Genomic DNA, 26,303 nt, shown 5'->3' with positions numbered 1-26,303 from the left:
GTGATTCTGTCACTAAGGGTGGGGGCGACTGTCCTGAGATGAGTATCGGAGCCATAAAGAAAGCCTTGGAGGTGTCTCTGCCTGGATCATTCATTTATGTCTTCACTGATGCCAGAGCCAAAGACTACCGCCTGAAAAGAGATGTTCTGCAGCTGGTGCAGCTCCGTCAGTCACAGGTACGCTCCTAGAAGGGCATCAGGGCAGTTTGACGGCCTTTTAATATATCAGTATCATTCATCACGTACGACGGGGGTTCATCCTCAGTCATATATACATTATGTTAAAAATGTTAGAGTAAACATTTCATTCCTCTCTTATCTGATGTAGGAAAAAGTTTAGATTGAAAGTCCAGAGTTTAGAGTATCTTGCCTTTATCACATGCTGCAGTTAAAGAAATACAGTGGCATGCTGTGAAAGATCTACATTCCAATGAAGTTCCCCCAACGGTCAGCTGAGCAGGAGAAAGTCTCTTCAAAAGTAACTCAGTCTCAGCCCCTACGTTAAGCATGACAATGAGCATTAGCGTCACTTTGGAGCTAAACTGAAAGTGAGTCCGTGGAAAGCAAACACGGCACAGTGGTAATCCTCTTAACTCTCCTGCCCCCTCCATTCCCAGGTGGTGTTTGTGTTGACCGGGGACTGTGGGGATCGTTCCCAGCCCGGCTACAGGGCTTACGAGGAGATCGCGGCCACTTCCTCTGGACAAATCTTTCACCTGGACAAGCAGCAGGTTAACGAGGTGAGAGGACAAGAGTCTCACTGCAAAGCAACAATGATGAGAAAGTTACATTCATTGACTTTTTAATAACCCCTGCAGCAGAAGTCAGTGGTGTGTGAGAAAACACTGTCTAACCCACTGATGTACTAACAGCCGTTTCATTTAGTGTAATCAAATAATTTCAATGCCGATATTAAACTTCCTGGTCATATGATATGGGTGAGCGACTCTTTTATAACGGAAGCAGTGTGTAACAGGAGCCATGTCTGAGAAGCCAAAGACAGCAGGGGCTCACTTCCCAGGCTGACGTAAAAGAAGCCAGAGTTTCCTCTGGAAGAGACACTGGTATCCTGCATGTCAACACAGGAGATGCAGGCCGGGCAGCACCAGGCTGGAGCCGCTTTGTGCTCTGGTGGCCCACTGAACCTCTGAACTCTGTGTATGTGTGGAGGGCGGGGGGGACTGTTCTGTGTCATGCTTGCATGTAGCTAAACAGATGACGGCTGTGTGTGTGGCAGCTCCGTTCATTATCACTCCATAATCCTGCTAGCTGTTTAAGGAGTGTTTGAATGTCATTTTGTTTTTGCTGTATAAAGGGAATGAGAAACTCACTCTAGCCGTCGCACCTCGACCCCAGATGGCTTTGTGCTAAAGTAGCCTGGAGTATTTCGACGTGTTCGAGGTGTATGGTTACATGTAAACATGTGTATACTTATGAACAAAAAAAATTCTTGGATCCACATTGAATTACTGTGTGTCAGTCATTTTCAGACCTGTGTGATTATAGCTCTTGGGTGGCGTGCTTTTACCAAATTAATGCAAATCCTTTAATCCTTAAAAACCTCAGAAGCACTACAGATCTAACCAAAATATTCCCCCTTAATAGCAGTTTAATAAAGTGGGGCCAAATGAAATATACAAAGTCTTTCTGCAGTCTCCAGGGGGAGAGTGGAGAGAAAACAGACTGCTTATTTTACTCTCTAATCCCAGGATATGATCTGTCATGGCTTCCCTCCTTCCAACACAGCTGCCCAGTGGTGTTTGGCTCCAAGGCCTCACACAACAGTTCATTGTGACCTTGACGTATCGCACTCTTTACACTCTTTATATGTTTGACTGGTTCTGATTAACCAGAGAGGCTGCTAACAAGAAGAGAAAACCACATGAATTTGCTGTCAAACTTGGAATATGATCTGTGCTCTTCACGGCGTTGATGCCATCCTTAGTCATCCGTAGCCTGAGGCGCTGATCAGAAATAAGGGCTGTAATGTTTTAGCCTTCCAATGATGTCTGCTTACTGACAGAAACATGCTTTTAAAGCAGCATGTAAATGAAAATGCAGCTCTGCATTGTGGGCTCTCGGCCAGTTGTTCCCTACGCTCAGCTCAAATGCCTTGAAGAGTCATTTATGACATCGTCCTCATGGTTTCCTCATTATCTGGATGCAGTCGTGAGTTAAGGGGCTGGTAATGCTTGTCAGACATAAAATGAAACAGGTAACATTTAACTTCAGTTGTCTTCCTGAGTGTATTAAACAAAACGCACCATTCGAAGTGTAGCCACGTATTTCAAGTACAGACCGAAATGTGAAAGGCTTCGACAGGTGTGTCCAAACTCTCACTGAGAAGCAGCAGGGCGTCCAGCTGTGACTGATTGCTCTAACAACCTAGATTTGTAGTTGGACATCTTCCTGCAAATGCCAGTGGTTACAGTGTTCAAACCCGGGAGAGACTAAGCTGACCCCTGCCCACCGGGAGGTCTGGAGTCAAGCTGTTCTGCTTAACCGCAGACCATCTATTTGTTCTGCTGGCAACGTACCTGGGCCAGTGAGGGAAAATACAGCATCACCACAGCCCCATTCTTTCTCTGGCCCATCTGTCATGCCTGCTTCTATAAATAGCAAAGGGGGCTCTTGCCTATAGCTGCCCTGAAAGCCTGTTGAGCTAAGACTCGCCAGATGATGTTTCACAGGACTTAAGATCCTCTGCATTCCCTGTGGTTTAGGAAAGGAGTGGCTGCAGAACTCAGCGTGCTCCTGGAGACCCACCGTAGCCTGGACAGCTCATCGTCCCCACCTCTGTGCTGCACTTCCTTTTATCTGAGGTCTAAGGGCAGAGCGATGCCCGCTGCTCTCTTGCTTAAGTAGACATTGTCCTGGGGCAGATGTATGTCACTCCTGAGCAGTTTCCTGCTCTGCTGGTGATGGCTGCACATGTGGCAGACATTACAGCTGTTTCCAATTGTATAAAAAAAAAAAAAAACAGGGCGAGGGGAACCAGCTGCTCTCAGCACCCAGCAGACCTGATAGACTAAAAGCTGAGGCCTCATAATTAAGTTATCAAAGGCTTACCTCCTTTCAGTTTTTCATAAATGTCTTAAAACGTGTTGCTGTTGGCTCCATCTCCTAGCACCCACTTAAGAAATGTTTCATTGCAGACGCAGCTCTGCTGTAATGCCTCTCCACACAAGGTCAAAACAAATACTAGACAGCAGTTGCTTGTTAAGCGTTTGGAAGATGGAAGACGTTTGGTCCATTGTGGCCACTGAAATGATACTATGAAATGCCAATAGCTTTTGCTGCTTCTGTTTTCATTTTAGAGGAAACAAAAGGAAAACTGTGTTCTCAGTCAATAGTATGATGATAATACCCAGAGGGTGAAGCACCTGTCAAGACAGAAATTCTATATCGTCTGATATTTCTCTGGAAAACCACCACAACTGTCCAACATTATTTTATATAATGTCAGACTCAGGGTAATCTTTACCCAGAGTGGTGAAGGGACTCATTTAAGATGAAAGTCTCCCGCATCCCTAATGTGTTGCTATCTGACCTCATCTGGCTTGTGAATCTTAACTGATTCAGCAGAAAATTGGGGAAACAGCCATTTCTGTCCAAAACTGATCCTAAAATTAGTCAGGTCGAAGCTGTGAAATATGAACTTTTAAGTGTATTTCCAAAACAAAGGCACATCTTCCCACATTCACCACTGCTTTTTATTCTGAGGAACAAGCCTCATGATTCATGAAAGCTGTGCTGCAGGAGGGGGGATGGCTGCTTGACAGACTTCCACTGCGAGAGACATTCTTCTGGGAATACATGCTTGAGAGTGCAGAAAACTGTATGTTATCAGTTTGACAGTTGAGCTGTTTCACTTTTCCTTTGTTTAGGCAAAATCCCTCTGAGGGATACTTCTGCGATGAAAGAATAGTCCGAAGACAAAAAGCAGCCTGCTGTTTGGGCAGGGAAGGAGGTGACGGGGGTTCAGGCAAAGGCCTTAACTGCATCCTTCCTGTGCTTGTTCCATCTTTCTTAGTTGAGAGAGGATCCCTGAAAGTTTGAATTTGAAAGATTCCAGTCTCCCCCACCGACAAATGTGTTTTCCACCAGCATGATATTTCTCTGTTACGGGTGTGACAGCGTTTTTTTTCTCCTCCTGCCAGGTTTTAAAGTGGGTTGAGGAGACAATTCAGACCTTGAAGGTCCACCTGCTATCCTCCAATCATGAAAGTGCCCAAGAGAACAAGTGGGATGTGCCCTTTGACCCCAGCCTGAGAGAGGTCACTGTGTCACTCAGTGGACCAGCACCACAAATTGAGCTCAGCGATCCATTTGGTAGACACCATATTTATATATTATCATTATATATATATATATATATATATATATATATATATATATATATATATATATATATCATTTTCCTCGTTCCTGAATTAATTTACATAAAATAAGTGAAAACATATTTCACACTGAAATCTTCCTGTTCTTCTAGGTCGTGTAGTTGGAGTGGAGCAGGGCCTTAAAGAGATGTTGAACATTCCCAACTCTGCACGTATTGTCAACCTGAAGTTTCCCAGACCTGGAGCCTGGAAACTGAAGGTACTGCTTTGGTGAATAATTCATTAATCTTGTATCTTTGACTGTTTAATGACAGTTGCCTAATTGAATACTTTTGCTTTATTTCTAAAGGTGAGCTGCAGCGGGCGTCATACTCTGAGGGTCACAGGAGTCAGCAATCTTGACTTCCGGGCTGGCTTTTCCAGTGTACCAGTTTCTGAGTTCAACCACACCAGGGAAAGGCCAGTAAAAGGTGCCTAACATATTTATTTTAGTTTCTTGAGGCCTATTTCACTGGGAATTCTCACAGCAGATGACGTCATGGTGATCTTTCTTCATCTACCCCAGGACTTCCAGCTCACGTTTTACTGAAATGTACTGGCCTGAAGCCTCCAGGTCAGCTGAGCCACATGGAGCTGATGTCAGGCTCAGGGCGCTCCTTGCGCACAATCCCCGTGCCGCTGCCCTCTGACCTTGGCCAACAAGGACTGTGGAGTCTCCCGGAGTTTCGCACTCCCTCCCAGAGCTTCTTCATCAAGGTGACAGGCAAAGACGAGGAGGGCTACCGCTTCCAGAGGCTGTCCAGTGTCTCTTACACCAACATCGTTCCAGGCAAGACAGCTTCCCCCCACCTCCCTGCAGACACATCTTACCAAAGCCACTCCGCAGTGTCTCTCACACCTCATCAATCTCTCCATTGACCTTTAACCTTTGTTTCCTCGCTTGTGTAGATCCCCCAGCTGTGAGCATGCCTGATGTGGTGAAGGGGTTTTACATGCAGCCCACTGTGATCGCCTGCTCCGTGGAGAGTGACATTCCCTACAGGCTAAGATTTAGCAGAAGTGGGATTACACTGGGAGAGGAGAAGTTCTTTCAGTGAGTTTTTCGCTCTTCTTTAGATTCCCCCAGATGCTGCAGCTTCATGAGCCCATTACCTGCAGTAAAAACACTAATTAGGTCACTCATGAGCACGTCTGTAGAGCATTAGTGCTGCTTGACTCGAGCTTTATTGGCTCATATGTCAGGAAACAGGTATACAGAGTAAATTTAGTGAACATTACATGTTTGATTGTGTCATCTTAAAAATTAACAAAGTGCCTATTCTTTCTTGGTGCCGACACTCTGCTTTGAATTACATTCATGAAATTAAGCTGACGTGCAGTGAAAACTATTCCCAGTGTGTTTATGAATGCCAGAGACACTAATTGAATGTGATGTAAAATGGGCTCTCAACGAACCAAACATGTCTTTGTATCAGGAACTCTGCCATAGCATCATGGGAGATTGCCCACGCCTCAGCCGGGGATGAGGGCCTGTATGAGTGCATTGCGCAAAGCAGCGCAGGACAGGGACGTGCCTTAACCCAGTTGACCGTTCGAGGTATAACACTCGTACACTAATGCACGCACGCACACACACACAGCGTTTTGCAAAAATGTATCGCAGTTGCAGCAAAGCTTTGAAATCAGTTCCAACCATTTTTCTGAAGTCTCTGATTCATGGCGTGATACAAAGCAGGCCAGGACAAACATTTGGATGTAAAGTAAACTTTATCCGTACTGTTTGTATCACAGCTGATAACATGAGTTTGATGTTTTGGTCATGTTTCAAACAGAGCCTCCTCCGGTCCTGAAGCCAGCAGTCAACGTGACTTCCGTGGTCGGCGGCGTCGCCCTGCTGTCCTGCCAGGTAGAGGGATCCATGCGCCACAACTTAACCTGGCATCACGCAGGTCGTACCATTCGGGCCCACGCAGGAAGAGTGAAGCTGCTGGCGGATTCGTCCCTGCAGGTCAATGGGGTGCGGACTCAGGATGCTGGGGAGTACCACTGTGTGGCCACCAACACCCACGGAGACAGCAGAATCACTGTGTGGCTTCTCGTCCCAGGTACGGTCGGATGATACCCCGCAGGCCATCTGCTTAAACGCTTAATGCACTGAGGGCCTCATGGCTTCTCTCAGGCGCCTGTCATCTGTTTTCCATTATTGGCTCAACCTCTTCGCAGTCAGATCGAGCCACTTCCTCATCAGAAAATGTTTCCCATCAGAACGAAGTGATGCATGTTGAAAAGAGTGGCTTCATTTCAAACATAACCAAATACATGTGAAACGTGTCCTCACTATGATCCACGAGTCACATGTTAAACACGGAGTGCTTGGTAACTGCATTGAAGCGCACATCATCAGGAGTTTAACGCTTGATCGGGAAGTTGTAAATGACATCATGCAGCACTGACGAGACCCTGAGTCACTGTCAACATTTTTGCCTCTGTTTGACTCCAATTGTAGAGGCTCCTTCTGTGGTGGTTCACCCACAGAGCCAGGCTTTCTCCCGAGGGGACGAGATCCGCCTTGTCTGCTCGGCGTCCGGCTCCCCCCCTCCCCAGCTCTTCTGGAGCCATGGAAACCTGTTCCTCACTAATCGCCCGAGGTAAGGGAACTCTCAGCCCACTCAACACCTCCGGCGCAGCGGAGTCAGAGAGTCATTATATTCAACTTCAACAACATCAACTTCCACATCTTGTTTGCATCACCCTATAAATTTACATCTACTGATCCGAAGTCTTTTTTCCCTCAAACCACAAATGTTATATGTCTGAATATGTAAAAGCTGATGTATTCAAAAAACTTCTCACATGATATCCCAGTAAAGCAGAAGAATTGAATTGAAACAAATGGGAGTTCTCACATTTGTATAATGCAGGCTGAGTATAAACCAGTACGGAGTTCTGACCATTAGAGGGGCTCTCCCAGAGGATGCTGGGAATTACACTTGTCTGGCAACCAATGAGGTTGGAACTGCTTCTCATTCGGTGTCACTTACTTTTGCAGGTAAGTCAACCGATCAGATGAAATGCTTTTGTTGAATTAACAGTTTTGGAATCTCATTTATTTTGATTTCTGTTCTGAATAGTATTTTTTTTGTCTTTGTTGTTGACTATTCCTTAGCAACATTTGTCCTGAATTAATCCCTGAATAGTATCCAGTGTGAGTCGAGCTCTGGCTTTGAGTAGAGCACAAGCGAGTTGTGGCCACACGCTGCCTTGTCTCACACAGTAGGATATTTCTCTCCTTGCTTTGTGAGTGCTGACAGTTGTAAGCCTGAAGTTTCAGTCACGGCTGTCTGTTAGTGGTTGACATAAACTTCAACACTGATGGACTGCGGCAGCCTCTTCCTGGGGCATGCTGGTATTATACACACTTTTGACTCACAACATTAATCTTCCAAGGCAGCGAGAGCCTTGTAAAATAGATAATTCCATTCTCTCAGCTCTGCTGTCTGCCTTTTACAAAAGCATCTCTGTCGACATAAAATGTTTACGTAATGTAAGTTTTCACATTACTGGGGTATATCTTTAAAGTAACACTGCAGTAAAAACTGGTTACTTTCTATAAATTAAGAATCCTTACTAAATTGAACTTCATGCTAAATGTCTTTCTTTTTAATCCAGAGGTGCCGAGGGTAACAGTGACACAGCAGATTGTGCTTGTGTCTGTCGGCAGTGATGCCACTCTAGAGTGTCAAGCCACTGGTGTTCCCTCTCCCCTTTTCCACTGGTTCAAAGGTTAGTTGAGGTCAAAGAGTGTGTGCACATCAACGTGACTGTGGGAATGTCCATGTTAGAGATCAACAGGCTTGTTCTGTTTGTGTTTCCAGGTGAGCTTGAGGTGGGCTCTGCTCCTTTTGTTGAGCAGGACATCCACCGTGGCACCCTGCACATTCGAGGGGTACAGGAGGTTGACGCCGGCCAGTACAGCTGTGTGGCCAGTAGTTCTGCTGGAAGCTCTGCTGGCACTGTCACTCTGGAGGTTGGAGGTTAGACCACATGTCAATGTTCCTCATGAAGCTTATTTTTCTCTCAAATATATGCAAAGGAAAATCCATCTTCCACCACCATTCCCTCCACAGCGGGGCCATTGTTCTCTGAGGCACCGGTTGACGTGGCAGCTAACGTAGGAGAGAATATCACCCTCCCCTGCGTTGCCCGTGGGTTCCCGCAGCCAATGGTGACCTGGCACAGAAAGGACGGCAGACAGATTGTTACGAGGACGGACAGCCACAGCAGAACAATGCAGCTGGAGAACGGCCATCTTTTAATCCAGAGTGAGTTATCTATTGAAAACTGCCAGAGCAAAGAAGTTCAGTCTAACTGGGGGGTAGATGTCTACAAAGTAGATGTCTCAAAACATTAAATATCCATCCTGCTAAAAGCACCACATCTGCTCTGTGAAAGACAAAAATGACACTTTACTTTTGAGATATTAATCATCCTGCAAGAGTAGCTTGTCCCTTCCTCCATTGTAGTATCCTTCAGTGTGAGATTGGAATCTCACCTGTGCAAGTTGTGAACTGTGAGGCCGCTCAGCCTGCCAAAAAACGAATGTAGCCGAAATTATCTGAAGGTGAACCTTTGTGCTCCTGAGACTCAATGTTGACAGAGCGTGTAACATTACACAGGAGAGTAACATACATATTTGCATGTACTGATTCTGTCACTGTTTCCATTTGTGGCTGCCAAATGACCCAATTAACTTAATCTGCAGGATATGTCTATTTTTTTTACCTGCAAATGTTTTAGAAAATGTCTCTGCTAATTTTTTCTACTTTTATGCATAATGTCTTGTTATCACCTCTTAAAACATCTGTCCGACTATCAAAACACACAAACTGAATCGTGTACATCCTCCAACATGTGATCTCCAGGGGGAATTTACAGAGTGGGACATTTGTGTCAGCAGGCCGGCAGCTGAGCCAAACCCATTAATCCCCTTTTTTTCTATTTTTAACTCTTAATTATAGCCAAGTCAAACCAATAATACCACTTATTATTGAGCAGAGGACTTAACTGCCATTAGCATGGATTTTTTGGGAGATTAAGTGTTTTCTTCGTCAGTGAGTGAAGACATGCTGCGTGCTTTCAGACATATAGAGAGTGATGTTGAAGTAAGGGCTGTTTCACTGTGTTTGACTGCAGGTGTCTGGCTGGATGATGAGGGGCTCTACATCTGTGAGGCCAAGAACCAGTTTGGAACCAGCAAAACTGAGGCCAGAGTTACTGTCACTGGACTGGGTACGCTTAAAGGCTCTCTTCTATTTTACAGACAGTGGCATGAACTCCACATCCACCTTTAAATACTTTCCTGCTCTTGTTTACTACATACATATGTGTTTGCACTCACTTTTCATGCAGAGCCCCCTGTCTTGGCTCATGGTGCACCAATCATTACCACTGGTGTTGGTCAGTCCCTGAGTATTCCTTGCATGCTGCTGGACGGAATACCTCTTCCAGAAAGACATTGGTCCCAAAATGGAAAACCCGTAAGACTAATATTTAACTTAACTGTGCATCACACAGAGAATCTTTGTCTCCCTGTGTGACAGAAAGTCTTTTTACCTTTCTGCACAGGTTCAGCTAAATGGGAGGATGTTCCTGAGGAGTGATGGCAGTCTATACATTGAAAGAACTACCCCAGAGGACACTGGCACATACGTCTGCACTGCGGTGAATGTAGCAGGCTCCATGAACATCACAGTCACCCTGGAGGTCCAAGGTAAGAGAAGATATTAAAGGAATAGACAAAACATTTTGAAAGCTTATATGCTTTCTTGCTGAGAGTGAGGTCAAACACCAGGGGAAAAAAATGGGAAAGGAGTCAGTCACTTTTTTAGCAAGTTTACCCTCGTTTAAAGAACCGGCATTTATCCGCTAATTTTGGTTCAAAAGATATTAGTGAACTTGAGACGTGCTGATAGGTCTGTTACTCCCCTCAGCATTTACTGCTTCAGAACTAATAAGGTACAATGCTAATGTTGCTAGCAGCAGATTGGTATATTTCACTGAGAATCTGTGACACAAATCAGCTGCATTGACTACATGCTCATATTTCAGCAAGCAAATATATTTTTTGCCTGGTCTAAACATGTGGCTTATTGTGGGTAAAAGCTAACACACATTGTGGAAATTCAAAACCGTATGTGGTTCTCGTCCATCTTTCCGTTGAAGCACTTTGGCTGCACCCAGACGTCATCACAGCTTGGGGTTTGACAACGTTTGACGAATTTGAGCACAGGCAGCCGCACACAGCTGTCGCAACACACCACGCACACGATAATGAGAAGACACATGCAATAGCTCTGATAATGTGAATGTGCCTTTAGTCTTCACACTGACATAAAAGTGGTCTCTCTTTTCATCTAACATCTAAATAGGCTTATAAATGAGACAAGAATGGCGCCAAGTACAGGGCAAACACTGCCAAAGCACAACAGTCAAATGTTAATGTCAAACACACGCTCTAAAAAGAAAGTGAAAACATTGTTTGACTAGATCTGCGACGGGTTTAATGAGTCCTTTCTTTCCCCATGTCCCATCCTTTCTTGTTGTAAGTTTTTACCTAATCCTGCCGACAACAAACCAACATACCGACAGTGAAAACATAACCTCCTCTAGGTAAAGGAGGTAATTAAATAAACCTCTCTAAAAAGGTCAAGCAATTCCTAAAGTTTCCATCCCTGAATACAGTTTCTATATGTAAGAGACACTGGCAGGTTTGGACCACAGCGATGGACAGTCAGGCCAACTATGTGCTGACTCAGCTTGGAAAACAACACTATGTCAATGACTTGACCACCTGCTGTCATCATAGTGAGAGGGTTCATTTACTGCATGCTTTGATGAAAGGGCCATTTTGTTCATAGGCACGTAATGACAGACGGGCCAGATTATAGTTCATCATCAGGTTTGTAATGAAGAAATGCCTCGAGCGCAGATACCGCTGGCCGGCTGTGGCCAGTGATAATGTTGTGAGTCCGCTTTTTCATGACCAGTCAGACAGCAGCTGTGCTTCGTGATCTACTTCTTCCACAGTGCCCCCCGAGATCAACGCTGGTCCGTACCACTACATAGCTAACAAAGGCGTGGACATCACACTGTCGTGCGAAGCCAGTGGCGTTCCCAAGCCAAATGTTGTCTGGTCCAAGGTAGGATGTTACACTTGCAGTGCAAATCATCATTTAAATGATATAAATTGGCTGAATCCCAGACACTCATGCTTGACTAAACGGCTAGTTCTGATTCCCACAGCATTACAGAGGAACCCATTTGGCATCTGTTCATCTTAACATGAATCATTATTACCATTTTGTGAATAGCTGCTGAGTTAAAAAACATATTAAGCATGTAACGGTCAAACAAAAGCTAAGATCAATGTCCAGGCCTGTACTGGTGAGGGGATTTAGATTTTTTCGTTCAGTTTGAGCCAAACCATTCATGTTAGCTATTAATGTAATGAGCATGTGTATACCCATAGTGATGATATTCGTAATGATTTAATGTATTGGTGGGAAATCAACACCTTCGCTCAACTAAATGTTCACTACTGTAAAGAATCTAGCTCGAAAAGACATCAAGAGATGGCAGATGGATATTCTGGCTTCATTCTTAGTGTAGAGGGACGAAATGGAGACATGTCATCCATCTTTATTTCAAGTCTAGAACCAAGACCCTCTGCTTATATATGACAGATTTGTGTTGACAAATGTGCATAATTGCATTAAGATAATAACGTTAATGTTGAAACAGGAAAATGGCTGATGAAAATTAACTCTGATATTTTTTAATTTTAATTGAATTTACAAGGCTCCAGTGACTATCTTTGCATTCCACTTTTAACAAACATTTGTTAGTAGTACGTAACACTTTGAATACAAGTATTTGCATAACTGTTTTTTTATTTACCTATAGGGCATATTAATAAAATTAGTTTTTCCTCCTGGCCTATGATCAGATTTCTCAGAACACAACAATAACTGTTGCAATCAGGACTTGATCACCCTGAAAAGAAAGGGTGTAACCATGGCAACATTACTATATTGTTGCTTGACTGTGAGAAATCACACAATGTTTTATTGTACCTTAGAAATCTATTTAAAACCCCTTGCAGAGTGAACAAAGTCACATCATAAGAAGCTAAAAAAAAAGGCAAACTGGCAACCAGATATAAACCAGTAATATGATCATTCTTAGACACAAATGATTTCTCTGCAAGCAGCAGTTTCCAAATGGTCATATATAGAAGACTGCATAATGAATTTAGGCACTGCAATCATTAACCGCAGTGATTTGATATTTTTCCATAAAGACATAAACAGCTACTTTGTTATATAACATTGCGCTGCTGCTCCTTTTTTCCCCCCAACATTTTCATAGTGATGCTCAAGAGTCAAGTTCATTTCTTTTCTTGTCAGGAAAAGGAATTTGTAAAAGCTATTTCATGTTCACAGCCAGTGCGTGTACATCAGACTTCATTCTCATGTGCATGTAAACAGGGATGCAGAGCGATGCTCAGTTATTACATTAGACATCAAAAGGTCAGGCTGTAAACTGGAAACTAAACTTGGTGTGCCTGTGTTATTGTATGCACAGCTTTTATCTGCAGTATAATTGTTTCTGCTGTTCCTCTACAGGGTAGGCAGCCTGTGCTCAGAGATCACTCCTCGCTTCAGTATGATCCTGATGGATACCTCCACATCCCCCACCCCACCGCCGACGATGCAGGTATCTACATCTGCACCGCCACCAGTCCTGTGGGCTACGCCAGCCGTGAGATCCAGCTCAGTGTCAACAGTAAGGACGTATTAATGCCCCAAACATAGCATGGCTTGATGTAACAATGTCTGACCTCTGTCTGTGGATATTCACAGACAAAAAAATCCTGTTTGGAGAAACAAAGCAGTTTGACGTAAGAGCCTTTGTGGTTTTCTTACAACTTCTTGCCCTCTTCCCTAGCCATGCCCAAGATAATGGGTGTGAGCGACCATGACAACACAGTGAAGATGACAGCAGAGGTGGGAGCAGAGGTTGTTCTTCCATGCGAGGCCCAGGGAAGTCCATCCCCACTCGTCACATGGAGCAGAAACGGGCATCCCATCCCCCCCGTCACAGCTGGGTAAGAGGAAGTCTTACGTCACTCTGGCGACGATGCCGTAAAAATGAGTGAAACATCATGTAACAACAGACTGTCGCCATGCCTTCCCTCTGACTTTAGCTAACATCTGACTCAGCTTTTACAAGAGCCTCTGACTGAAGCTGGCTGCAAGTCAGAGCTCCTGCCCATGCTTGAGTTTATTTGCTGATGCCTTGTGAAGGGCAGTTAAGCAGAGGCAGCTACAGTCTGTCGCAGAGCTGTGTGCAGCCTAAACTGAGCAGGAACATCTGGTCCCTCCTGGTTCACTGACTCCCAGCTTTCATGTGTGGTCACTGTGGGTGCAGACAGGCTGGCTGAGTCGAGACACAGAGGATGGATGACAGACACACTTTTTGGGGCAGACACCAGACTGAATGGTTCTGGATAGATAGACGAAAGACAGAGGGGGGGTTTAAAGCTGAGGTGACCCTGATACAAGCATTACTAGTGCGGGGCCAGCGAAAAGGTGGGGGGGGTTGCCAGGAAGAGGGGAGGAAAACGAACTGACAGAGGAAGAGATACAAGCCCCGTCTGCCTGATGTTTGGATTCCCTGGGGGGCTCCAGTAGTAAAACAACATGCTGACTCTTTACTGGTCCTGTCTGATGAGAATAACACATCTCTGTGAACAACCCCCACACAAGCCCTGTGCTTTGCATATGCAGGACGGGCGGATACAGGCAGGCCGCGTAAAGAGAGATTAATTCTCTCCAGCTACACTCAGAGGGGTGTGGGTCAGAGGAAGTGACCAGGGGGCAGTGATTGTTGAAATATCTGAAATCAGTGGGTGGTGAGGTTTCTGTCATCGTCATGCATTTAGCCCAGTCATAGCAAAAAGAGACAGAGCTCGGGTCACCTCAGGCTTAATCCTGATGAGGCCAATTTGTCCCAGTTAGTCCTTGTGTCAGACTGTGTACACAGATGACTTGACACCAGAGTGGGGAGTGATGGATGGCCGAGGGGGGGGGTTACGTGTGCTCGAGCTTGTTGCGACGGTCTTCACCGTGGAGTAGCCGCGTCGCAGGTTGACCGCGGCAAATTCAGTCGTGTGGTTTCGGTGTTGAATGTAGCTGCCCCTCCTAAGACTTGTTTGAGGAAGCGGGGGAGCGACATTACACATGTGTGGCTGAAATAGAGAGCTCTTTGTGCTTCCAGTTCATTTCCACTCACACAAACATGTTATTGTTATAATTCGGTTACTTAGCAGACACACTTATCTAAGATAAATCGTAGAGGTGTGTTTATATTTCTGCATATTATGCATTTACACAGCTGGATTGCCTCTGGTACAATTCAGGCTACCACGCAGGCCTTTAACAATGCTGACCTACATTTATATACTTTACCCTACTTTTTACTGCTGTGTTTCTGGAGTCGACGGCAGTGTGTTGGCCATATCTACATCTAACTTGTCCCTGTCTGAGCCAAAAGTATATAATTACAAATGTCTGGTTTTGCATTAACTGTTTTCGTCTGTGACACCATAAGACTGGGGCTCAATTTCAATGATCCGTAATTCCTTAGTGATAAACATGTAGTTTCTGCAAACATCATTGTTCCCAACAGCACAACACGCATTGATTTTCCTGGGCCTATGACCTTTCCCACACGGACATCATCAGGCCAAACTCTGGCTGCTCTTTTACTCTATAATTACCTTGCACAATAGTGATTGTTAAAGTAAAAACTCATTGAAGAGATTTCAAGTCACTGGCTAAAGTCCAGATTCCACTTAGTGCTGTTAACAACTTTCACAGCTTTCTAATATATTTCAACACATGTACAAATAACACAATGGGCAGTGTTTCCTTTGAGAAATGCTCACATTTTGTGGAAATGAATCAATTACTCACTTCATTAATGACTCTTTGGTACTCAGATTGTACCGATATTTCTGTTTCATAAGCTCATCTTCTACCACAAATAGTTAAAGAAACAAAATTGCATTTTGAAATTCATCCTCATAGTCAGGGTTGATACAACAATACACATCAGTGACACATACACATTAATATTGGCTGCCCAGTACTGTAAACACAGGACCGCCTTTGTAAATATTTCACTCTTTATTCTCTCATATAGAGGTAAGCATGCTTCACCATGTAAATAGCAGACTAGGGGAAAATATTGCTTGAAAACAAGAGCAGCTCTTCTCCAAAACACAGCGGTTGTAAATCTTCAGTGACTCATGGCTTGTTGTGTTTTCTCCACCTCTTTGCCCTTGACCCCTAACCACTTCCCAGGTTCACTGTTTTGCCTTCAGGCTCTCTGAAGATCACTGATGTGCGCCTGATTGATAGTAAACTCTACATGTGCACTGCAGAAAACCCAGCGGGCAACATGTCCGTAAGCTACAATTTACACATTCAAGGTAATTCTGCGGGGCTTTATTACAAACTTTAAACGTAAATGATGTAATGTTGCTTGACTCCATGTAAATACATCCCTTCTAACATATGTTAAATATGTGAGATATGTAAATATATAGGCTTTTAACAGATGTGTGGAAAGGTGCATTTACGATATTTGTTTTTGTCCTCAGCTAAGCCAAGGATTCAGCCGGCGCCCTCCCTCCTGAAAGCCCTGATTGGCCAGACAGTGACTCTGCCATGTGTGGTCCAGGGAGAGCCGAGCCCTGAGGTAACTTGGTTTCATAATGGGCTTCCTGTTGGGGTCAACACGACGCCCTTCAGGATCCAGCAGGTCAAACTCGCTGACCAGGGTACCTACCAGTGTGTGGCCAGGAACAGTGCAGGAGAGGAGACTCTGGAGATCAAGCTGGAAATTCTTGGTGAATATCAGCAGTTCTGCTCTTCAAATCGTGGTTGTTCCCTTTAAGAATAAGCAGAACAAACCTTTGTAAATTATACAGTATGTTGTGAATCATGATCTGTAACATCTATTTGGATAACCATTATCTAGCACTGCCCATTTGAACATGTGTATTCACTTACAGTGTCCCAGTTTTAGACGCTCTCTCTGTCTTGAGGAGAATTCTCTGGAGGTACAGTAGCTCCATGCTGCAAGAGGATAAAGGCCAGTTATACTAGAAAATAACTGTTTGTTCTGACAGCCACAAAGGAAAGCAGATGTGATACTGTGTCAAAACAGAGATAGTGACCCACATAGTGACAGTCTCTTCTGGAAGACATTCATAGCTGTTCACCAAAAAGTGTCACAAATAGTTTTGACAGGGAATAAAAAAAGGGAGCTAGAGAGTGTTCTAAGTTCAAACCCTTGCGCCTTTCTCACCTTCGCTAATCGGGTAAGTGTGCAATGGGGGTGAATCTCTCTTTCAGTTTAGGTAAATTAAAGAAATGTTCAGCCACCATGGGAGGAGACATTGTCCAAAACTATTTGACAATCTGATAAGCAGTTGTAATTACCTCCTGAAGCTGCACTTAAAGCCTCAGTTACAAGTTGTATAACTTGTATAAGAGACAGTTGTGGCAAGCTGTGCTGAATCAAACCTTCCTTACATCAGTTAAGGGATGCTGCAGGCCTCTATTCTTGGTCCGTTCATATTTACACTGTACAAACTGTAAACAACATTATTCTTGCTCATCAGTATTTCAACATCCACTTTTGTAGAAATGATAAACATGTGCAGCTCTGGTATCCCAGATCCCTGCTGCCTCTGGTGCTTTCCTGTGATTCCTACTTCATCATAAACTTGTTTTACATCAGATCAAATACATTTATATTGACAAATTCAAATGTTTCATTTGGTTTTAGCAAGTCTGAATCAGAGATTTGAGGCAGAACAGTGTGAAACCACAAGTAATTTTGTGAGGACAGATAAGAATGATTTTCCCTGATCACAAAAATGATCTGTTTCACTAATGCTTAGCCTCAGGCTGATATTAACTGATTTTTAATTGTGCCTGTGAGAAGTCTTAAATCTGACACCAACAACAGACCCTCAGGTCCTGAGTTCTTATACCCACAGTTAATACCTACACTGGAACATTTATTAATAAATGATACTCATTACACTTTAGATGAGTGTGCTGCATGTCCTCGCTCTTTGAACCAGCATTTAACATGGTTTTTTATGTCCTCACAGAGGCCCCATCATTTGCAGAACCTGGAGATGCCGTCATGGAGAAAGTAGCAAACAGCAAGGTCATCATCCCCTGTCCCGTCGAAGGTACGATATGATTCATAGATGAGTCAGCCTCAGTCAAACTGACAAGAAAAGGGCGATGGAAGGTTTGGTGTTTAGAAAAGGTGCAATTTACCCAGTGTGACTATTCTTTTTTTTTAGCTTTAAGAACAGCCGAAAATGGATGAGTCTTTTTATAGGTTTGTTTTCATGACATAGCAAAAGAAAATTCTGCCTCAAATGTAGGACAGAGGTGTATTTGTGCACCATCAAAGAAATGTTTTTTGTCACTGCAAACTTTTAGTTGTCGAAAGGGGAAAAACATCCTTGTCATCTTGAAAGGACGCCTCTTTTGATGGCAGCACCTAGAGATATGCTGCTTTCTATCTATTTTAACATCTGAGTGCAAACACGGTGGCATCCTGGAGGGTTGTTGAGGACTCGTTTGATCTGAACACAGTTAGCGCTGGTGAGTGTCTGTACATGCTCCGATGGATACTCACCCTCAGAGAGCCCATGCATACAGGTATTGTTTGTGTGGAGCCATGCCATGGTAACAAGCTTGGCTTGAGAAGGTGAAGACTGTGTCTAATGTGGAGCAACAGCTGCAACATCAGTCCGCCTGCTGCCTCAGTGAGCCACATCTGCTTTCCTCTGCGTCAGGGCCTGCTGGGAGAGGAATCCTAATTACAGGCTGCTGCTTGCAGATAAAGGACAGAGATGTCTAAGGTGCACCATGAAGCACAGGAAGTGGAAGATGAAGCCACACAAGCCCTCCTTCCATCTAAGTCACACCGGCAGGAAGGCAGGCTGTACCAGACCTCAGTGATCACCATGTAGAAATGCATGACACTCTCCATGCTATAGAGATGCAGCTGGCACCAGGAAACTAGGACCCCCTCATTGTTCTCTCGAGATCTGTCTGTATGTAGGAGATAAAGCGCACTCTGCCAGAAGGATATTATTAATTTACTGACTGCAATGCATTTGATTGAGGTAATTATTTGAGAAACACACTGAGATAATCTCCCACTTGTGAGCCCCGGAAAATGAATTAAAAGTCTGCTAATGAGATCTGTTAACATCTAAAACACAACATCTGTCCATATTTCCTCCCTGAAATGAGATAATGAATTTTCGTCAGAGCTTCTTAACTCTGAACATGTGTTAAGAGACTCAACAGATGATACCATCCCCTTTGGTTGCGCTGCATGTCCTGAAGTTTTAGTATTTTTTGGAATCGGGGGATGGGTGCTGTGCTCAATTGTCCTACCTCCTCTTTGGTGTTTCTGTTAGTCACACCTCTGTAAATAGACAGAGAGGGGTGACCTTGTTATGTAAGGTACAAATCCTCCACCTTCTCCCCCCAATCCACCTTTCCCTTCTCCACCAGCTATCGTCCACTCAGTAATCCACAGCACACATCTGTTTCAGGCTCCTGAGCACGCCTTTGAACTGCTCCGTCAACCACTCCCATTCCTAACAGTCAAGACTCTCACCTGAGTGTTTGGTAATAAATCTTGATGGCAGTATTTTAAAGCTTGCATCTCTGAAGCATACTGTGTATTACTTTTTATGCGACTCTGACCATGGAATCTTGAGCTTCCAGGTTACATGGAGTCTAAACGTTTTGGCAGGGTCCTGCCTGCTGTCCCACTGTCCAACAGATAAATGTAGAGCAGGCTTTTTCTCGTCTGGGCCGCCTGGGTTCTTGTTACAAGGTTCTCCTGTAACAAGGGACAGAGATGGAAGTAACCTTTTCTTTCTGTCACACGTGATTAATAAAGTTCCTTTGACTCTTGCTCAGAATTACTTTTCTTGTCACATGACCTGCAGGTTCACCTCGCCCCAAAGTGCGCTGGTTTAAGAACGGCCTGGAGATACACCCCGAACAATCAGAGTTTTCTGTGGCGAGGGATGGAGCGCTTGTAATTAGCACAGCATCTGCCAGCCACAGCGGGGATTTCAAGTGCATGGCAACCAATGAGGCGGGCTCTGTGGAGAGAAAGACGAGGCTGAAAGTAAATGGTGAGAATTTTAGTGTTTTCTGTTGTTTTAACCAATTACACCGCAGCATAGTGACAACACAAATCATGATAATTTTCCTGTACTGTTTTAGTTCCCCCAGAGATCCAAAACGATAACCAGCCTCTGAACCTCACTGTCACCTTGAAGCAGCCCCTCACTCTGGGCTGTGATGTCTTCGGGATCCCCTCCCCAACAATCACCTGGTCTAAAGATGGTCATCCTGTGAGTTTGTTGTTCCAAATTGATATTCACAGTAACACAGTACAGTGTATCTTGTTGATATCTAGCTATATAATGCCACCAAGTGGTTGTCATTGTTATTACAATGTGACTGCTTTGTATATGTGCAGGTGAACAGTCCTGGCGTCTATCTGCAGAATGGAAACAGGCTGCTCAGAATCTACAGAGTTCAGCCTGATCATGCAGGACAGTTTGCCTGCACGGCTCAAAACTCGGCAGGAGAGGCCAGGAGAGAGTACAATATAGTGGTGCAAGGTGAGCTCATCCAACAGTTTTCAAACTAGTGTTTGAACGACACAAGAACCGAGTAGAGGAAAGGACAGATGCAAGCATACTTACCACATTAAGTAGAGATTTAAAGGGGATATTTGTCTTGAAATCTCATGGAACAGCAGTTTAAAGCTCCCAAAGAGCTTAAACTCTCTGATTAAACTTTAATACTCGATGTACCAAACATTCCGAAAGTTGCCATCCCAAATCTGCTACCACTAACCATTAACATCAGTGCTCATGTCCTCATTTATCACTAAACTGATATTGTGTCCTCACAACTGCAATAATAAATTTAAATTGATCTGTATTTCATTTAGTATTTGAGCATTGTAATACATTTCTTTCTGTAAACCAGTTGGTACATCTGTGGTCCACCTTTCTTCTTCTTGACCAGTTCTACCTTTTCTCCCAGCTCCACCAGTGATTTCAGGAACGTCCCGACTACAAGAGTTAACTGTGGTGCTCGGACAGGAGGTGGATTTTCAGTGCAGAGTCAGCGGACAACCACCACCCAGAGTGGAATGGAGCCGCGATGGAGAGTAAGCATCACCTGAACACACTTATTGATTACACAGAGGATGGACAATGCATGGCAGTGATTTGATCTTCCAATCCTTCCTCCCTCCAGGGTCCTGTCCCGTGATGGAGACCCCCATGTGGAGTTTCTGGAAGATGGCCAGGTGCTGAAGGTGAAGTCAGTCAGACTGAGGGACCAGGGGCTTTACCAATGTCTGGCCAGTAACAACGCAGGAACTCAGATGCGCCAGTTCAGACTCACAGTGCAAGGTCTGAACGCACCCAAATGTGACAATGCATCCTGAGGTGTGATCATTCAAATCACATTGGGAGGAGGTCTGGGACGCATGTGGCCACATTCCTTTGGCACAGTGTGATTCATTCAGCCCCTCCTGACTCTCTAAACCTCTCTCACACTAGAGCCGACACACAGACACACTGTGACATCTGACACATCTGTAAACTCACACTGGGTAAAAACAACATTTGGTCTTTGCAAACACAATTACGTATTTATTTGCATATATAGTGGGGAAGTGAGATCCGGTCACATTTTAATACCAGATGTGAACAAACATGCTAAATACTGACCACTTGTGATCTCAGGAAAAATGTTAATACCACATCTGAACAGGGCCGTAGGGGCTGTGATCTTTTCATAATAAAATTACTGGACATCACATAACATTTAATTCATGTTGAGACTAAGCATATACAGCATGACACACTGCATGGCGCATGAGCACATACTGAATTTCCTTTGTGCAGATCTGTGGAGATTTGTGTCAGCGAAAGAGTGTCTGCTCCAAGCTCCAAAACTATCACACTGCATTTCTGTTTTAGAAATTCTCCTGCACAAACAGGTCAATCCCCAGTGGATCTGTTCATTCTGTGCTACAAGCCAGTGAAAATATAACTGGCTGTTACACATACATGTATTGTCTGTGTTTCTCCTCAGCTCCCCCGACCATCAAGGGCCCCAGTGAGACCTTGGAGGTGTCAGTGGTTCTGGGTTTCCCCACAGTCCTCCCCTGTGATGTTGAGGGTTCACCAACGCCCAGCATCACCTGGCTAAAAGACAACCAGCCCATAGTATCCAGTCCCCAGCAGACGTACACCCGCAGTGGGCAGGCCCTGCGACTGGGCTCGGCACAGGGAGACAGCACGGGTCTCTACACCTGCAGGGCCACGAATCCAGCGGGCACAGCCATCAAGCACATTTCTGTCAGTGTTCTGGGTAAGAGACATCTGCAGCACTCACACATTAAAGTGGCTGAGACAGAACTTTTAATAAATATGTTTCTTCTTTTATTCAGTCCCACCACAGATAGAGGGTGATTCAACATCTTTGAAGTTCGGTGGTCAGGAGGAGAAAGTTCGGATCAACGGGAGCTTAAGACTCTCCTGCTTGGCCAAAGGTTTCCCTGAGCCCAAGGTCAATTGGTTCAAAGACGGACAGGTTGGTTTTCTTGTCTCTATTAGCCTCTACTGGCAACTAGTGCAAATTACATCAAGCTTAACAGATTTTACATCCTCTTGCACAAGCCACCCCCCACTCTCTTTGATTAAACATCATGATGTAATAATACTGTAATACCTCTGTTTTAATAGTTTTTTGTGCCTGAGCTACTTTATCACTCTGAGCACCTTGGTTTTCATATGTGCAGTATGTATGAGTGCATGATGTTCAGGGCCTCAAAATCACAGGGTTTTTTGTATAAATGTAAGATTGAAAGGAGCTATTGTTTTATTGTTTGCATCTTCCAGCCAGAAAATAAGGTGTCATAAATTCAGACATTTAAATCAGCACTGATACCAAATGTCACACATTTTTGAAGGAAATCTTAATGCCTAATGTGGAAATAGAGTTTGCACAGTATTTCACCTCGACTTTATCATCTGATGTATTTTCTTTGTCTACAGTTGCTGAATGGAAACATACATGCTGGCATCCAGGAGAGCGGCCATTTCCTCCACATAGACAACGCCCTGCTGTCCCATGAGGGCCAGTACACCTGTGTGGTCACCAACTCTGCAGGGGAGGACAAGAGAGACTTTCATGTCACCATTCAGGGTGTGTTTGGTTAAATATGAGTAGTTATTTTCATTATCCAGGTTGGGGAAATTCAACTCAATGCAAACGTCCTCTTGATTCAGTTACTTTAACTGACTCAAACATTCCACTGTCTCGCCAGTTCCTCCGATCTTCCACCGGGTGACTAACAGAGAAGCAGCCTGGGGTCTGGGACATGAGGATGACAATAACAATGAGGACATGGTAGAGAAGCGGGAGGTGGTCCTGGGTCATCCGATCAGCTTGTCCTGTGAGAGCAATGCAATCCCCCCACCAAAGCTCAGCTGGTATAAAGATGGAAGAAAACTCACCTCCTCTGCAGATGGGGTGGTGCTACTTCCAGGTAGAAACTCGTTCCTGTGTTAAAGCCTGTGGTTGTGATGTATGAGTGAGGAGTTATATTCACGGATGAATCTGCTGATGTACGTATGGGTTTGTCCTGTCAGGTGGACAGGTGCTACAAATCCCGCGAGTGCAGACAGAAGATGCTGGAAAATACACTTGTCAGGCTGTGAATGAGGCAGGAGAGGACCACATGCACTTTGAACTGGAGATTCTGGGTAAGAAAGTACATTGAACAATCAGACTTCATTTGTGCAGCACTTTTCATTCTAACAATGTAAGAAAGAGCTTTACAGAACCAACCACCCACGTAATAAATATGACTATGATGTGGCAGCAGCAAAGGCTGGTAAAAAGGGGAGAGTATAACACAAATAACAAAATACTTGCAAATAATTGAATAAATAAATAAATAAAATAGAATAAAATGATCTGTATCTGTAAAACTGTCTAAGATGTATAAATAAGTAGAGTTAAATATGTAAATCTTCTTTGTAATTAAATTTTACACTGGTGGTAATGAATTTAATTTCTGAAGAATTATTTTATGTTTTACCTCCTCTCAGTCCCTCCTGTGATCACGGGAGCACTGGAGGAGTTCATGGAGGAGATGGGAGCAGTGGCCAACAGCACTGTGGTCCTCCACTGTGACGCGACCGGACACCCTGCTCCAGTCATCTCCTGGCTGAAAGATGGGCAGCCGGTGCACACAGATCCACAGCACCACATCAGTGAGGATGGGACTCAGCTCCAGGTCAGCTATTGTTCACTTTTACACAATGACCAGTGCGTAAACAGATCCAACTGTGATGTGTGACCTTGAAGAATAACTCTCAAATCCCATCTGACAGCTCCTCAGTGTTCAGGTGTCCGACATGGCCGGGTATTTGTGTGTCGCTGAGAACAAGGTTGGAACAGTTGAGAAGTTGTTCAGTCTGACAGTGCAAGGTAAGAAAAGAGCTTTAACACCTTCTCTGGATATTCTGATTCCCATGTAACCATCCACTATCTACACCACTTAACTTTTGAGGGTTGTGGGGGACTGGAGTCAATCCCAGCTGACATTGGGCGAGAGGTGGGTTATACCCTGGACAGGTTGTCAGCATATAGTTGGGCTGACACAGACCTGGTATTAACATCCATCCTGAGTGATCAGATCACAAGTGGTCACTACTAACTACAGGTGTGAACACACCCACTCCTTAATGTGTCCTGAGATCTGATCACTCAGACCACATTTGGAGGTGGTCTGGGACACATTTGGCCACATTCTTTTTGCTGTTTGAATTCAACTGTGTCCTGGGTCACATATGTGGGACCTGGAACTCAGCTGATGGCCACCGTCCAACCAGTTTCATAATGAATCAAGCATGTTTACTCTTCTCTGTGCTCATACGTTGATTTGTTTTTGGCCAATCCCCCAATATCAACAATGATCCCCACACAATGATTGAAACGTCTCTTAAATTGGTAAAATCTTACTTCACAACATAGCTGCATTCCGTCCCTACTGACTCCCCAGACGTGGACAGAGTCAGAGACAAACAACCATTCACACTCACATTACCTCCTCCTACAAACGATTTAGAGTCCCCCATTAAAATAAGCAGGCCTTTGGACTGTGGGAGGAAGCAGAGGTACACAACTCATGCGCTCTACTTGTAAAACATAACCGTTGCATTCCCTTCCAGTGCCTCCGAGAATAATTGGCAGCAAGGAAGAGGAAGTTAGCGTGATCGATGGCCACATGGTGTCTTTGCTGTGTGACGTCCAAGCATACCCTCCTCCAGAGATCACCTGGACCAGAGACGGACAGGTCCACTTGTTTGGCAATGGCATCAACGTTCTCCCAGGTCAGCCCGCGGCCACGTGCAGAATTTCTTTTTTTATGTCAGGAGAGTTTCCTTAGTTTGAATAAATTCAAGCAGAGAAATTATATTCCATATCGTTCTTTCATGTGTTAGGTGGCCAGATGCTCCAGTTGACCCGGGCGAGACTGGAGGATGCGGGGCAGTATGTCTGCACAGCCACCAATGCGGCAGGCCAAGACCAGAAGAATATTCTCCTGAGTGTTTATGGTGAGCAAACACACGGTGACACATCTGCACAATTCAGCTACATATATATACAGATGATCAAATCTCAAAACACTGTCTGGGCAAAAGATCTGTTTACCCCAGGCCAGCTGTGACCATGCACAGTCCAGGAGTGAATCATACCAACTCTGAATGAATCAAACTGAGATCATGCCCTGTGTATCTGCCAACCAACAGTCCTGCCCACCCTGAAGCCCCGACTTGATGCTGAGTCAGACTTGGTTACCCCTCAGGTGGGCTCCTCTGTCACACTGAGATGCGAAGCCCATGGTGTTCCCGAGCCTGAGGTCACATGGTATAAGAACGGGCTGCAATTGGCTGTAGGGAACGGACTGAAGATGGATCGTCACCAGCTGGAGATCACAGGAGTTCAGGTCAGGGAAAATGTTACATCACACACGTTTGAGGCTGCAAACAAAACAATAAAAATAGTTTTTGGGAGTGGCTTTTGACAAGGTTAGAGTAAGGGGGTCATATCTGATTTCCAGCCTTTACTTGTGCAACAACATCATGCAAAAGCCTGAAAATAATGTACCCAAAACAAAAAACGGCCTGTTTATTTAAAAAATATTAACAGCCATAACACTGTCACCTGTGATAGGTCAAATTTAAAAGAACTTAGTATAAAAGATACTGAACCAAAGTTACATAAGCACAAACATCACATGTCCTTTTTGTGTGGCTTAAAAAAAGAAAAAACGAAAAAAACTGTTGACCTGTTCTTGTACCTTTTGTACAGAAAACATTTAAAGGCCATAGCTGCAAGCTGAAACCTATTCTGTGTCAACAGCTGTTGCAGAGATATGGGGATCATAAAATGCTTTTGCAGGAGATTTAGAGCTTTGAAACAAGTTGTCAAAGTTGTATAAAGACGTGAGTCCAGTACTGACCAAAACAACTAAAGTAAAATAGTGCTACCAAGGCCAAAGTGGCCCACAGGTGGAACACTGTATTTTAAAGCAAATTTCTAAAATAATATACAGAATAATAAAGACTGGGTGAGCAGGAGACATAGTTGCATATGTGACAAGACACAACCTAGTTATAAGTTAATTCACCTGATTCAATGCACGAACCAAAGAGCACATCAGCAAGGAGCCATGTCCC

General features: G+C 44.3%; 1 protein-coding gene and 1 long non-coding RNA gene across 3 annotated transcripts in view; one reads left to right on the top strand and one right to left on the bottom strand.

Moving 5' to 3' along the window:
• hmcn2 (hemicentin 2) overlaps positions 1-26,303 on the top strand; it is a 46,189-nt gene that overhangs the window by 3,597 nt on the left and 16,289 nt on the right. Inside the window, exons 3-40 of the mRNA XM_020093847.2 lie at positions 18-176; positions 617-739; positions 4,160-4,331; positions 4,492-4,598; positions 4,689-4,809; positions 4,905-5,168; positions 5,288-5,432; positions 5,815-5,936; positions 6,172-6,444; positions 6,846-6,987; positions 7,261-7,388; positions 8,009-8,122; positions 8,215-8,373; positions 8,467-8,661; positions 9,533-9,628; positions 9,749-9,876; positions 9,965-10,109; positions 11,426-11,538; positions 13,024-13,183; positions 13,346-13,505; positions 15,766-15,893; positions 16,065-16,313; positions 17,589-17,672; positions 19,464-19,655; positions 19,747-19,877; positions 20,006-20,150; positions 20,581-20,707; positions 20,797-20,954; positions 21,643-21,921; positions 22,001-22,143; positions 22,608-22,758; positions 22,880-23,101; positions 23,205-23,318; positions 23,667-23,854; positions 23,952-24,048; positions 24,792-24,953; positions 25,065-25,178; positions 25,374-25,570. Coding sequence (XP_019949406.2) covers positions 18-176; positions 617-739; positions 4,160-4,331; positions 4,492-4,598; positions 4,689-4,809; positions 4,905-5,168; positions 5,288-5,432; positions 5,815-5,936; positions 6,172-6,444; positions 6,846-6,987; positions 7,261-7,388; positions 8,009-8,122; positions 8,215-8,373; positions 8,467-8,661; positions 9,533-9,628; positions 9,749-9,876; positions 9,965-10,109; positions 11,426-11,538; positions 13,024-13,183; positions 13,346-13,505; positions 15,766-15,893; positions 16,065-16,313; positions 17,589-17,672; positions 19,464-19,655; positions 19,747-19,877; positions 20,006-20,150; positions 20,581-20,707; positions 20,797-20,954; positions 21,643-21,921; positions 22,001-22,143; positions 22,608-22,758; positions 22,880-23,101; positions 23,205-23,318; positions 23,667-23,854; positions 23,952-24,048; positions 24,792-24,953; positions 25,065-25,178; positions 25,374-25,570 — 5,907 coding nt within the window. The remainder of the gene's footprint in view (positions 1-17; positions 177-616; positions 740-4,159; positions 4,332-4,491; positions 4,599-4,688; positions 4,810-4,904; positions 5,169-5,287; positions 5,433-5,814; positions 5,937-6,171; positions 6,445-6,845; positions 6,988-7,260; positions 7,389-8,008; positions 8,123-8,214; positions 8,374-8,466; positions 8,662-9,532; positions 9,629-9,748; positions 9,877-9,964; positions 10,110-11,425; positions 11,539-13,023; positions 13,184-13,345; positions 13,506-15,765; positions 15,894-16,064; positions 16,314-17,588; positions 17,673-19,463; positions 19,656-19,746; positions 19,878-20,005; positions 20,151-20,580; positions 20,708-20,796; positions 20,955-21,642; positions 21,922-22,000; positions 22,144-22,607; positions 22,759-22,879; positions 23,102-23,204; positions 23,319-23,666; positions 23,855-23,951; positions 24,049-24,791; positions 24,954-25,064; positions 25,179-25,373; positions 25,571-26,303) is intronic.
• Positions 8,432-23,797, bottom strand: LOC109633778 (uncharacterized). Of its 2 annotated transcripts, none has more exons than XR_002203017.2 (8): positions 23,657-23,797; positions 23,070-23,314; positions 22,570-22,716; positions 18,131-18,293; positions 17,517-17,710; positions 16,477-16,542; positions 16,253-16,354; positions 8,432-8,569 (listed from the first exon to the last, which is right to left on the bottom strand). It is a non-coding gene; the product is annotated as an uncharacterized lncRNA (long non-coding RNA). The 2 variants fall into 2 exon arrangements; XR_011240938.1 differs by having other exon boundaries at positions 17,610-17,710.

The sequence above is a fragment of the Paralichthys olivaceus genome, chromosome 4 (assembly GCF_024713975.1).
Source record: "Paralichthys olivaceus isolate ysfri-2021 chromosome 4, ASM2471397v2, whole genome shotgun sequence".
Lineage (NCBI taxonomy): Eukaryota > Metazoa > Chordata > Actinopteri > Pleuronectiformes > Paralichthyidae > Paralichthys > Paralichthys olivaceus.
The sequence above is the reverse complement of the archived record's forward strand: the minus strand, read 5'-3'. Positions and strand labels throughout refer to the sequence as shown.